We start from the raw sequence: 14,688 nt of genomic DNA on the forward strand, positions 1-14,688 counted from the left end.
GCAGCTTAAAGCAGACTTCGGGAGATCGGGAGACATAGATACTACAAAGCAGACTTAGGGAGATTCAGATAATGTTTAAAGCAGACTTTGGAAGACACAGACAGCTTAAAGCAGACTTCGGGGAGACAGAGATAGCTCAAAGCAGACTTCGGGAGATTCAGATAATGTTTAAAGCAGACTTTGGAAGACACAGACAGCTTAAAGCAGACTTCAGATGGCATTTAGCTTAAAGAAGACTTGGCAGACAGACAACGTAAACCAGATTTCAGCAGACAGACAACTAAAAGCAGACTTCATAAAGTACAGACAGTTAAAGCAGATAGTAAGAGACCGCTAAAACAGATTTCCAGAGAATAAGACATTTTTAAACAGTTAAAGTCAAGACTTCAGCAGACACAGACAGCTTCAAACAGACTATCGAACACAGCTTGGCGTAAAAAAAAAAGAATAGAGTACAAAATACCAATAAGGACCAACAAAAAAAAAAAAAAAAAAAAAAAACAAGACAGACACAAATAAAAGGCCGATATTGACAAAAGGCCGACTGCACAGTGTCTTATTAGTCACTATATAGGCATTTATTCCGTGTTGATCTTTTAATCAGATACCATTTTCTCCCAAAACGGATCTCTACGAGCTACAGTTAGCTTTTTTATACCTGTAACATTATCAAGTTTATCAACGTCACTCAAAAGGTCGCTAAAAGAAAAATAAATCCTTCACTGTATATTTTACGGATCACTTCGTGAGGTTTAGAATCAGAAAACTGTTCAGAATGGACGACTGACTAGTCATACTAGTCTTGTTGATTTTTTTTTCAAAGCATCAAGTTGCGGCATACAACACAGTTTACTTTCTTTAGTTTAACCGAAACAGAAGCTGGCTACATGACATTTGCCTGAATTTGGCTACATGACATTTGCCTGAATTTGGCTACATGACATTTGCCTGAATTTGGCTACATGACATTTGCCTGGATTTGGCTACATGACATTTGCCTCAATTTGGCAACATGACATCAATCTGGGTATGTCTACATAACATCAGCTGAAGCTGGCTACATGACATTTGCCTGGATATAGCTACATGACATTTGCATGGATATGGCTACATGACATTTGTCTGAAGCTGGCTACATGACATCAACCTGGATATGGCTACATGACATTTGCCTGAAGCTAGCTGGCATTCAACTCAATCTGTCACACTTACCCCATGTTACGTTACTCTGTCAAATTTTTACTCACACCTCACTCCTTGCATCACCCAAACCTAGACAACCCCACCCCCTCCTATATATCGTCACAAACTTCCTCAACTTCCCTCCCTCCCTCCACCCTATAATATCTTATAAGTAGTGTAAGAGATACAAAATTCATAAACTTCTTCATTTTAATTTTTTATTTCTTTTTGGTACATTTTTTTTAGACACAACTAGAATACCCGTCATCCGTTGGATAACTGTGGGTTTCGGGGGTCATCCATCAAAAAACATCACGTCTGTCACTCAGAGGCATAGCGAGCCTTCCCGGCGCCCGGGGACAAACTTTTCGATTTTAACCCCCCCCCCCTCCAAGATTTCGATTTTCAACTCCCCCCCTCAAGCTTTTGATGTGCCCCCCCCCCCCCCCCCCACTCAAACTTTCGATTTGAACCCCCCTCAACCTTTCAATTTATTTTTCCAAACCATTTTGACGCCCCAACATATGTCCCCCCCGCCCCCTCCCTTCCCCCCTCCACCTCCCCCCGCCTCCCCTTCCCCCCCCCGCCTCCCCTCCCGCCCCCCCCCCCTCCTCGCTACGCTACTGCAGTGTCACTTATCGTCACAAAAACAGACCCCACATTCAAAAATATGTTTCTTATCTTTTAAAAACACCGAAAACACCGATTTCGGACTATCCCTTCATATACTGACGTCACATGTGACCTACTCAACTCTACTTCACCTGCCCAGTGTCCCGCCAAGTCTCAGACAACATGTTTTTATCGTTTAAAAAACGATTCCAGCCGAGCATGTCTCTGACCACACTATCCTTTCATATGCTTAGGACAAAGAAACAGATGAACTCTACTTCACCTGCCCTGTATCCTGCCAAGTTCAGATAGGCAACTTTATCATTCACATCTAAAAAAAAAAAAAATTGAAAAAAAATATCATTGACATATTGGTCTATAACCTGTGCCACCCACATGAGAGCGGGCTACGCTACCAACTTAGCTATTTACTCGTGACGTCACAAATGAATTTTTATACTATACTTTTGAGTCTCCGCGCATAGATCTAGATCTAAGTCTAGTAGTAGTTACTTTCAAATTAAATTTAATCTTAAATTAGCCAAACAAAGATTTATATAAAATAATTAAGGCCTGAAATAGATTCTAGATGTATTAAGGCCTGAAATAGATTCTAGATGTAGAATTTACATTAAGTCTAGATCTAGAATTTACATTGAGTCTAGTGACCTAGATCTAGGCTAGATCTAGATCTAGGCTAGATTCAAAACTTTCCTTCGACAGCTGATCTTTAGATCTAGAGAAATTTATTGTAAAACTAAATGAAAAAAGACAGTTTAAAATTGATATAAGTGTTGGAACGTAATAAATACAGCAAACGGACGTATTGTTAAAGTTATGACCGACAGAAAATTAGAATTAGAACGCGTTAAACTTTTGAATGGGAACACAATTTTCTTCGATAGACGCCGCCATTTTATTGTACTAAAGAGTAAACAAAAACCTGTGACGTCACTGTTTCCGTGGAGTCTAGTGGCTTTTCAAATCTTTTTTAAAAAATTGGGTTATTCTGCGTATGAATAAATCAATAAATTAATTAACGTCTTTAAATAAATGTGTGATTAACAGTCTGTCTTAAAACAAAATTTTTTCTCTACCTACATACTATTTTACAGCTTTCCACGATGAGTGCAACCATGCGAGATAGTCAATCAGGCAAACAAACAAACAAACAAAAAAACAAACAAAAAAATAAATATTCAAACATGTAAACAAACTTGACTTTTAGTAGTATATAGATGAACACAGCCCCTTATTCCCACCTAATGTCATTCCACAACGCGACATGCAATTCTCGCCCCACCCACTCCCCCCAGTGGCGTAGGCAGGGGGCGGGGTTAGGGGGGGGGTCATAACCCCCCATAGACCCCTCGGTATATATATATATATATATATATATATATATATATATATATATATATATATATATATATATATATATAAAGTATGAGGGGGTGCAAATCAGAAGTTTGAGGGGGGGGGGGGGTGTAAATCGAAAGTTTGTCCCCGGGTAAAAAGTTGACCCCCCCATGAGACCATCCTGGCTACGCTACTGACTCCCCCCCCCCCCCCCCCCACACACACACACATACACTCCGTAATTACGTGGCGTTAATTTTTTTTTGTTTACAAACTCCTATAAACATTGTGAATATTGTACTGCTAAGAACAGACAATATGTCCTTATGACTTGTGATTTAGATTACCCCCACACATTCATATTTAACACTCGCCCCCCATCCCCACCCCACCCGCTTTGTGGCTGTTAAACAAGACAACAGTCACCCATAGATTCAGCTAAATTATATCTTTTATATCATAATCCTTTGGATGTACCGGTTACTCATTTATTTTATTCTAGCATTATATCATATTTTTGATATTTCTATGATGTGCGGTTTACGATAAAAATTGAAAAACAAACTTTATTAAACTGTAGTGCAGGATTAAAACATTTTGCGTTTTTATAAGAAGTATATAAATATATATATATATATATATATATATATATATATATATATATATATATATATATATATATATATATATATATATATATATATATATAAAGACATATTTTAAAACATAATAAACAATGTTTGAAGAAATCTTTTGCAAAGTAAATCTCCTTCAAAAAATATCTAAGGCTGTATTCTCAATTGTAAATATTTCTAACGTACACACTGTGATATCCAATTTCTAATTATTTTAATGATTTTTCACGTGTCTTAACTTCTTAATTTTTTTTCGGGGCTTCCATTTTATAAAATATCGTATTTGCTGATATTTATCTGCACATTTCAATCAAAAAGTGTTTTCCTGTTGTTTACAAATTTCTTCTTAAATTTTTTAATTGTTTGAAATTTAATTGCTTTGTCGAACATGGTATAGCGATTGATGTGAAAGCATTTTACTGTGATGCATTACAATAATCTTATACCGTGAGATTATTTTTCCGTATTGTAAACCTATGTTCATGTTAATCTACATATTAAATATAAATCACAGGCTATCAGTGTAATCAGTAGTGTTTCTTCCAGACTTTTTTCTCCGGGGGGGGGGGGGGGGGGGACTTGAAATTTTTTTTTTGGGGGGGGGGGGTGGGGGGGGGGGCGGTAGACTTTATTCGGGGGGGGGGGGCAAACACCGTTAAAAGTATAATATATTTTCTATATAAATTATATAAATTTCATTTCGTTCGGGGGGCGGGGGGGGGGGGCGTTAGATTTTTTTCGGGGCCCCGAAGAGATGCCTGGAAGAAACTCTGGTAAACAGTTACTCGGTACACAGGTTCAGATATAATGATACGTTTAAATCGTGACTGTTTTATAAAGAAGAAGAAAAAACAGGTTCTCTCATCATTCAAATTACTTTTTATTTTTATTTTTTATCACACGATTTCAAATGAATATATAAAAACTTTGATGTATTTCTGAAATAAAAGCATAGAATAAATACCCCTATCGTACTGCAGACGATAGATCTGTTGTAGTTATAGTTTAATGCCATTTATGTTTTTAAAAAATGATAGAAAAAAAGGTTTTAAATTTTTGTTTTCATAGTTTAATACAATTAAAAAGAAAAAGAAAACTCGTTTTACATTTTAACTTTATTTTTCTGCTGTATTTAAGCACAAATTTTAATGTAATTTGTATTACACGTAAGATTTACATATTTTTAAAAAGTAGCATTATAGATTCGTATTTGCTTCTTCTTTTCTTCTTTATAATATTAGATTTGTTATTTTCTTAACATGTTCTATCTGTTTCGAGATATTTTAAATGTAAATTATCTTTGTATTTTATTTTATTATACCAGGTTCTAAAGTTTATATTTGTTCTAAAATATTTTTTAAGTTTAAACTTATTCAATTGTATATTACATTTTCTATTTTCTTGTCCAAAAAGTAAAGATTTAAAAATTAGATTATTTTTATCTCCAAATAAAATTTATGACTGTAAATAAAATCGTAAATATTATTCAAGAAGTCTTTATCGTGTATTGATTTCATATATTGGATTTCTGCATTTTATAATTATGTATTATCAATTAATTATTACGTTATTTTGCATATGCTGTGGTTTACTTTGTTAAACAGAATCTATTCTTTCAGACAACAAGAAATTGAATAATGATAATTATAATGATAATAATAATAATAATAGTAATAATGATAATAATAATAATAATAATAATAATAATAATAATAATAATAATAATAATAATAAAACAACACTAATAATAATAATAATAATAATAATAATAGTAATAATAATTGTATCAATAATAATAATATTCATAATAAAAATGTTAATAATATTAATAATAATAATTATTATTATTATTATTATTATAATTATTATTATTATTATTATTATAAAAATTATAATAAAAATAATAATTATAATAATAATAATAAAAAAATAATAAACATTCATGTGGCCCCCTTGTATAGCACATGGACTTAACCACACCTCCCCCTTGTACTCGGTTTTGGGCGATTTCTCCAAGTTGGGTCTACGCCATTCCTGGTGCTTCGGCTTCACTGACAGCTAATCTTGTCCAAGTATTTATAGGTCTACCTGTTTTACCTCTTTCCTTGAATAGTAATCAGTCTTAAAAATAAATACAGCACTTGTTTAATTAAATAAAGTATTCAATGCCCTGAGAAAGTGAGAAATTCGTTCTGATTGATCTACATTTAGCTTGTTAGTAATCCCTGAAGGGTGAAAGAATAATAGTGTTGGTCTCAACGTAAGGTTTTGTGAAAGGTTTGTTAGATGAAACTTTACAGAGTGTACACAGCGTTTCTTCTGAAAAAGTTTCTCCGGGATGGTGGAGGGGGGGGGGGGGGTCGATTCAGATTTTTTGGGGTGGTGGAGGGACGTTCTTAAATTTCCTGAGAGGAGGGCAAACACTTGTTAAAACATATATTTTCCATATAATTTATATATTTTTTCTAATTTGTCGTGGGGGATGGGGTTTGGGCGAGGGTGGGGGGGGGGGGGGGGGGGTAGAGAGAGCAGTGTTGTGGACTACAAAAGTAACACTTACTAAAGTAAGCTTTTATAAGAAATGATTTAATCAAATAAATATGTTGCTGTCAATGGCAGTTTACATGGGAGAAATCAAGATGCTTGACAGTTGTCGTCATTCAAGGGAGTGGCATGTTAACAAATCTAACAAAAAGTACGATTGCTATAATTTGGTTCGTGCCATATATTTATCAAGAACATTAACTGTGTTTTAAAAAGTTGCTTTAATACAATGAATTTCCGTCCCCTTATGAAAAATTTATATTTTTACTTTCTCGTATACAGAGTAGCGAGCATTTTAATTGTGCAGAAAAATTACCAGTTCTTTTGACAGTTTTCACCGTTTTATATACATTCCTACTTTATCGTATCCAGAATATAAAGAATGTATAAAATTGAAAAAATATTAATAGATATTTTAACACACTTCCGGAGCCGAAAGTTGTTTTGCAATACTGTTTGTCTGTCTGTCTGTTTGTACGAAAACACGATAAATTCAGTACCGTTTCAGTTAGGTTGACGGAATTTGAAATATATTACATCACATTTGCAGGGATCTTTCAACTTTTGACCAATGACCAATTTCCAGTAAACAGAAGAGGTACTTAACTCTACTTTCGATTTTCAAAAAAGCCAATAACTAGTATACTTACGCGATTCTACTTTATTTAAAATGTGTATAATAGAGCGGAAAATTAGTATTTGTGATGGAGTATTTTTTCCCCCATTCAGAGTTTGGTTATAATCCAAATAAAAAAACCGTTTCACTTTGGTGTGTTTTCTCGAAAAATAAAGGAAAAGGGTTGGGGGGTTGGGGAGGGGGGGGGGGTTGTCTCTAAATTCTATATTTCTATATCCCGACTGTACTGAAGTGCCATCCACTTATTGTTATAAAAAAAAACCTTTTATAATAGCAGAAATCACACATCCCCGGAAATACAATAAGGTAAAACTGTTGGAAAAATTGTGCTGATGGTGTCTTCTACAGAATTCGTGTAAGTGGATGTGATGAAATACTGTTTGACTGCTGATCATCTTCTTTTTCGTTTTTAATTTGTGTTGGAAGGGATCCCCCTCCAACACAATTAAGTATACGTGTCAACTGGTTATGCGCCATTGAGGCCATTGACTCCGATTTAAGCCTGCTTTACTTTTTGGATTTGCTTCTATAGCCTTTGACCAACCAAGAACAAACTACAAGGCAGCAGTTGTTCGATTTTGGCGTCGTTGAAGAGTGGCTGTCCACAGCTAATGAGCCTCATCTACGCCAGGGTTCAAACTCGAGACTAACCGGTTTAGCAACTATGAGCTTTACCGACTCGGCCATGCCGAGACATACTGCTGACAAATGAAGTCTTGAAATATTGATACTTATAGCTAGACCAGAACCATTATGGATGAATATATCAATGAGTTGTTGTACCATTGATTATATACAGACTAATTTACTGATATAGGATAAAATGTTTATATAGTAATGGCGATAGGCTGTTGACCTATTGGTGATAGATCTGTGGTTGATGACCTATTGGTGATAGATATGTGATTAACCTATCGGTGATAGATATGTGGGTTGCTGACCTATTGGTGATAGATATGTGGGTTGTTGACCTATTGGTGATAGGTCTGTGGGTTGTTGACCTATTGGTGATAGATATGTGGGTTGTTGACCTATTGGTGATAGATATGTGGGTTGTTGACCTATTGGTGATAGGTCTGTGGGTTGTTGACCTATCTTTAACCTACCTGTTGGTATTTATAATTCGTTTTTTTTAAGTTTATATCTGCATTGTACCCTTTTTCTTTCTAATATTTAGATATAAATTGTTATATTTAGCCCTCATTTTTAAAAGATAGCCGTCCAATTAATTTAAAGTAGCTTGTAAATGGCATTCCGTTGTTTGTATTTAGGTATAATATGTTTTTGTTTTTTTAAAAACCCTCTTAATAAATTTGATACAATTTCACATTCAAGTATGACGCATGTTGCATTACGAGTGTATGTTGCAACGCAGAAAGCTATAAAATGACAATGTTGTGCACCATACGTTGACCTACTTTCCGCGCCAACACACCAGCTAGTTTAAAATAAGTATGGGTCTAGTGATCTATTTGACTCGCGATCTAGATCTATTGAGTCTAAAAGAAGGCCTACTAGATCTAGAACCGGTAGGTAATGTTTTCATAGCCTGTAAGCTTAGATGTAATTCTTTTAATTTGAATTTACGTGCAAATTTCACTAGTCTACACTTGTCTACAAGTATCCTTTTTACAGTCTGCTAGATGTAACTGCTTCTGACTAGATTCTACTTCAACATCTTAAATGTGTCTTAACATAAAACGCGTGTCATCTTGTGTAATCAATTGACTCAAGTTTTAAACCGTGTTACTATTAGCCACACTGTTACTATGCTGTTTCTGAATGAAACGAACAATAGGTATATTTTACAAATATTATTGTACATTTTTACAGTGTAGTTAAATTACCTACGGAGTTTTAAATCAATGTGGGGTTAAAGGAAACCACTTTAAAATTTGTATATCGTCTAGTTGGTAACACGTGTTGAACTTTGAACCGTAACACCTTTTTGACCGTCTATATGCTTGTTATATTTTAGTTTGGGGGAAACAGTTTCTTCCTTTGCGGCGAAAATTGTTTGAAATAAACCCTGCATCTTACGTACTTTAACATATATAATCTAGACAGGCCTGCAACTTTTAAACATTTTTTTGCATTCTCGTTTGCTTCAAAAGGCGTGGTTGAAGGGTGACACCAATAAGGAGTAACATCAAAAAGATAAATCATAAAATTTAATGTCAGAAAAGTTACATCCGCTTAAAATTAGAAAGCAACAGAGGGAGATGGTGACAGTGTCGTAGCGAGGTCGGGTGTCACCTGGTGCGGCACTTAATGGTGTCACCCCCCCCCCCCAGAGGCGTTGCGACCCTTCCCGGGGACAAACTTTCAAGTTTTCGATTTGCACCCCCCCCCCTCAGACTTTCGATTTGCACCCCACCCTCAAGTTTTTCTCTATATATTTTGCTATTTTTTGCCTTGGTGTCCACCCCCTAAATGGTGTCACCCGGTGCGGTCCGCACCCCCGCCCCCCCCCCTCGCTACGCCCCTGGGTGACACCACATCATAAATGTAAGAAAAAACGTTGCAGGGTGAGATGACACCCTCATTCACCGCACCTGTTGACACCTGACCTAGAGTTGAACATGTTAATTTAATGGAGTAAAATACCTGACTCTTTATACTGAACCACTCGCTCCTCCACATCGGTAACCCAACCTCGCTCTTCTCTAGATCTACTGTGCATTTTGTGCGAATGCACGAGAGGACATCTGAATAAATTTGTCCGATAAGTACCCACTGTTCACCCGATACTGTACAGCTTAATGCAACAGGTGTGGGGGTAGGAGGTGGGGGGGGGGGGGGGGGGGTGGACCACTACACGTCAGTATGTGGACGTTACGGTGATTAACTAGGATAATTGATGCCTTTGTTTCACGGAGCGCGACTGGCTAATTAAAGTGTTCTAAAGGTAATTAATTTCTGAAATGTTGTCAGACAGGCCTTAGTAGATAATGACGTGTATTGTGAACATGGTATTACATTTGTGATAGTGATAGAGGTAGACAGTTAATGATTAGTTAGTTGGAAACTACGTGGATGGCTGATGGTGTTTTACAAAATAGATGTTACTTGTCAATTTAAAAAAAATAAAATAAAAATAAAGTACTCTATTAAACATCATAGAGCAGATGAAGTAAAGTTCATCTGTTTTTTCATTCCGTGGCACGAGAAAGGCATTATGTCAAGCGATAACATGGTGAGCCTAGGTGTAAAAACAGGTAAATATGCATTCGCAGGTAAAACTAATTACGTTTTTAAAAATTATTCTTTTGTATGACATCATATGCGTAGCAAATATCGTCCACCATATATAGGGTGTTTACTATTTACTCTTCGCCCTTATACAACTTGCTGTGTTTTATACATTGTGTTGGTTCTAGCGAATGAGATTTTTTTCTATATAAATTATATTTTTTAGGGGAGGGGGGGCAGAGTTTCTTCCAGGCATCTCTTCCATCTCTACCGCCCCCCCCCCTCCCCCGCTCCGAACGAGATGGAATTTATATAGTAAACATATATTTTTACTTGTGTCGCCCCCCCCCCCCCCCGGGAAAATATCAAGTACCATTTCCCCCCCCCCCCCTCCGTAGAAAAAAATTCTGGAAGAAACACTGGGGAAGTGGAACTTGCCCCAGTGCAATCTGGCTGCAGAAATTAAGTTTTTATACATAAATGTTTTACGGTATTCAAGTTATCGTGTTTACTCACGCACACACCCAAACACATATTCACACAGACATAAGCTGACGAACAGGAATGAAATGCCGAGTTTGTCCGGCCTCAGAAGTTTATATAGCTTCAAAAATTGGTCAAAATCTTGATTTAGATTTTTGCACGTTTAAAATGCTTCTTTCATATTCCGCATACGATAAAGTGGGTAGGTGTAAAAGGCGAAAAACTACCAAAATATCATTTTATTTTTTTGTGCACTGCTGCAATACTTTCTTTGTACTCTGTATACGAGAAAGTTAAAACCACTAATGCCCTGATTGTATTTTTCATAGATCAACAATCGCCATGACAGAAACGTTCACCATTCGTCAGATGCAGGAGTCAGAGGTGGAGGAGACTTACCTGTTGATTGACAAGGAGGGCTGGAACCTCACCTTGGATAAGTTTACACACCTCTTCCGGTCACGGCCTGAAGCTTTTACTGTGGCTGTCACACCATCGGGGGAGGTTGTAGGTGAGGTTATCATAGGTGGAAGATGGCGTTGGACGTTGGTGTGGTAGGTGGAAGATGGCGTTGGGCGTAGGTGTGGTAGGTGTAAGATGGCGTTGGACGTTGGTGTGGTAGGTGGAAGATGGCGTTGGACGTTGGTGTGGTAGGTGGAAGATGGCGTTGGACGTTGGTGTGGTAGGTGGAAGATGGCGTTAGACGTTGGTGTGGTAGGTGGAAGATGGCGTTGGACGTTGGTGTGGTAGGTGGAAGATGGCGTTGGACGTTGGTGTGGTAGGTGGAAGATGGCGTTGGACGTTGGTGTGGTAGGTGGAAGATGACGTTGGACGTTGGTGTGGTAGGTGGAAGATGGTGTTGGACGTTGGTGTGGTAGGTGGAAGATGGCGTTGGACGTTGGTGTGGTAGGTGGAAGATGGCGTTGGACGTTGATGTGGTAGGTGGAAGATGGCGTTGGACGTTGATGTGGTAGGTGGAAGATGGCGTTGGACGTTGATGTGGTAGGTGGAAGATGGCGTTAGTCGTTGGTGTGGTAGGTGAGACTGAAGATGGCGTTAGTCGTTGGTGTGGTAGGTGGAAGATGGTGTTAGATATAGAAGGTAGACTATTGTAGGTGAAGATGGCGTTAGTCGTAGGTGTGGTGGTGGCGCTAGAAATAGAAGATGTGGTAGATGGAAGATGGCGTTAGTCGTTGGTGTGGTAGGTGAGACTGAAGATGGCGTTAGTCGTTGGTGTGGTAGGTGGAAGATGGTGTTAGATATAGAAGGTAGACTATTGTAGGTGGAAGATGGCGTTAGTCGTAGGTGTGGTGGTGGCGCTAGAAATAGAAGATGTGGTAGATGGAAGATGGTGTTAGACATAGTAGGTTGACTATCGTAGGTGGAAGATGGCGTTAGGTATAGAAGGTGACAAGCTTGAATCTAGCATTAGACAATGCACGCACAAATTGTTTCTTTTTCTGTATGAATGTTGTTATAGTGATGTACCCTTTCATTCTGACGGCCTAGGGGTCAGGTAAGGCATAGTTCACTTGCTTTAGTGACATTGGCGTATGAAAAAAATGGTGAGGTCAGTATTATGCCCAGCCGCTTTTACTTTTCCGAACGTGAGTCAGGTACCCATAAAAGTAAGGTTGACTCAGGGACATTCTACTGACACAAACCTTGGATTCGAACTCGAGACTTTCAGGTTAGCAGAGGTATGCTCTACCATCCGACCACATCGTTCTTATCAGTGCTGTTATATAAAAATAATTCAATTTTTTTTTCTAGGTACTGTTAGTTTCTTCCCCACCTTCCCCAACGAGTATGTTCTGGGCAATATTGTGATAAAAGGGCCGTATCGCCACAAGGGAATGGGCTACAAGCTAGTAGAGGCCATGATGGCCCAGCGGCCAAATTGTGTCGTCTCCTGTACGGCCGTCCCGGGTGCTGACCAGTTCTACCTGTAAGTTGTGATGGGCCACTACCAGTAAGTTTTGTAGACTTGTGTTTATGGGCCACTACCTGTAAGTTGTGTCGATTTTATGGGCCGCTATCTGCATTTTGTGTCGACTTTATTGGCCACTACCTGCGTGGTGTTTAGACTTTATGGGCCACTATCTGCATGTTGTGTCGAATTTAAGGGCCACTACCTGTAAGTTGTGTCGACTTGTATTAATGGGCCACTACCTGTATTTGCCCTAATAGTCCTCTGATGTCCTCTGATTAATTTCCTTTGGTTTAATGTCTCCTAGATAATTATGTCCTCTAACGTCATCTCTTGTCCTCTGATTTGTCTTCTGGTTTCGTCCTCGATGTACGTCTTCTAATGTCCTATGATGTCCTCTAAACCAATGTCCCCTGCTGTCCTCAGATGTTCTGTATATAACCCTGCTGTCCTATAACATATGTCCTCTGATGTCCTCTAACCAATGTCCCTGGAGTCCTCTGATGTTCTCTATATCCCTTGACGTCCTTCGACATGTCCCCTGATATCCTCTAACATATGCACCATGATGTCCTCTAACATATGTTCCCTCATGTCCTCTAACATATGTCCCCTGATGTCCTTGAACATATGTCCCCTGATGTCCTTAAACATATGTCCCCTGATGTCCTCTAACATATGTCCCCTGATATCCTCTAACATATGTCCCCTGATGTCCTTAAACATATGTCCCCTGATGTCCTTAAACATATGTCCCCTGATGTCCTCTATCATATGTTCTCTAATGTCCTCCCCAGCAATGTCGGCTTCAAGTTCACCGAACCCCAGCAGGGTCACGACATATTCCACATCCTCCTCGACACGCACGACATCAACCAGCGGTGCCAGCAACAAGACACCACCACCACAGTCCAGGACTTCGACCCGGCCTCCTTCCATGACCTCGTGACCTACGACCGCGAGGTCAAAGGTTACGAGAGCCGGGAGTACGTGTCGATGATGGTGGATTGCTTCAAGACGTGGGTGGCTCGCGACGGGCGGGGTTCGCTGGTGGGGTTCGCTGCTGCTTTCATCAAGAGGGATGAGATTGTACTGGACAGCCTGTGCGCTGATTCCCCTGAGGTGGCCTGTCTGTTTATCAGGTAGTGTCTTGGTCGCCTATAAAGGACATGATTTGTTTTTCAATTTTTTTATACTTCCCTCCCCCCTCTACTTCTTACCGCATCATCACTTGACATCACAAAAAGTAATACCCCTCCACGCCCTAAAATAATGTCACATTTCAGCTAACCACCCCTCATTTAAAATTGCAATTTTTTTAGTTATTTATTTTTATTCTAATCATTGATCAAAATATTAACTGGTTCCGTCAGCAATGAGTTGATTGAACTAGTGTTTCTTCCAGAATTTTTTTATTTTTTCTTCGGCGGAGTAAAATTTCTGGGGGGGGGGGGGGAGGACACTGTTAAAAGCAGGGGCGTAGCGAGGGGGAGCGGAGGGTGCGGACCGCACCGGGTGACACCATTTAGGGGGGTGACACCAAGGCAAAAAAATAGCAAAATATATAGAGAAAAACTTGAGGGGGGGGGGTTGCAAATCGAAAGTTTGAGGGTGGGGGGTGCAAATCGAAAACTTGAGGGGGGGGGGTACAATCGAAAGTTTAAAAGTTTGTTCCCGGGAAGAGTCGCTACGCCTCTGGGGGGGAGGAGGGGGTGACACCATTAAGTGCCGCACCGGGTGACACCCGACCTCGCTACGCCACTGGTTAAAAGTATATATTTTCTATATAAATTCCATTTCGTTCGGGGGGGGGGGGGGAGGGGCTCTGGATAAAACAGATTTTTAACTCTTGACCTAACATTTCTGTTTTGTTTCTTTAACTCAAAATTACGGTTTAAAATTCGGTTTAAAACATTAAAATGAAAATGTAATCGATACACTTTCTAAACAACACCCCTCCCCCCTTACCTACTTATCCCTAAGACCACCCGGCTCTGATGGGTACCTAACTCATGTTAAGGAAATTTAGTTGGCTAGGCTGACCACGCTATCTCTTCATATGACTAGGTACTCGAAGCAGATAAACTCTACTTCAGCTGCCCCACGTTTCATGA

The 14,688-nt window shown here is 38.8% G+C and overlaps 2 protein-coding genes across 2 annotated transcripts in view; both read left to right on the top strand.

The window, feature by feature from the left end:
* Positions 1-17, top strand: part of LOC131931770 (uncharacterized) — a 6,816-nt gene extending 6,799 nt beyond the window's left edge. The window contains exon 3 of the mRNA XM_059288600.1: positions 1-17. This exon is cut by the window's left edge and continues 750 nt beyond it. Within this exon, the coding sequence (XP_059144583.1) occupies positions 1-9 (9 nt within the window). The 3' untranslated portion in view covers positions 10-17.
* Positions 18-8,455: 8,438 nt separating this feature from the next.
* LOC131931772 (uncharacterized) lies at positions 8,456-13,716 on the top strand (the record flags this gene model as incomplete). Its single annotated transcript, XM_059288602.1, has 4 exons — positions 8,456-8,502; positions 10,974-11,155; positions 12,418-12,592; positions 13,372-13,716. Coding segments are annotated over exons 2-4 (689 nt in total), but the record flags the coding sequence as incomplete, so codon positions are not given.
* Positions 13,717-14,688: the final 972 nt, after the last annotated feature.

This window comes from Physella acuta, unplaced genomic scaffold, assembly GCF_028476545.2.
Source record: "Physella acuta isolate Inbredline_101_S28 unplaced genomic scaffold, ASM2847654v3 ptg002027l, whole genome shotgun sequence".
NCBI classification, from domain to species: Eukaryota; Metazoa; Mollusca; class Gastropoda; family Physidae; genus Physella; species Physella acuta.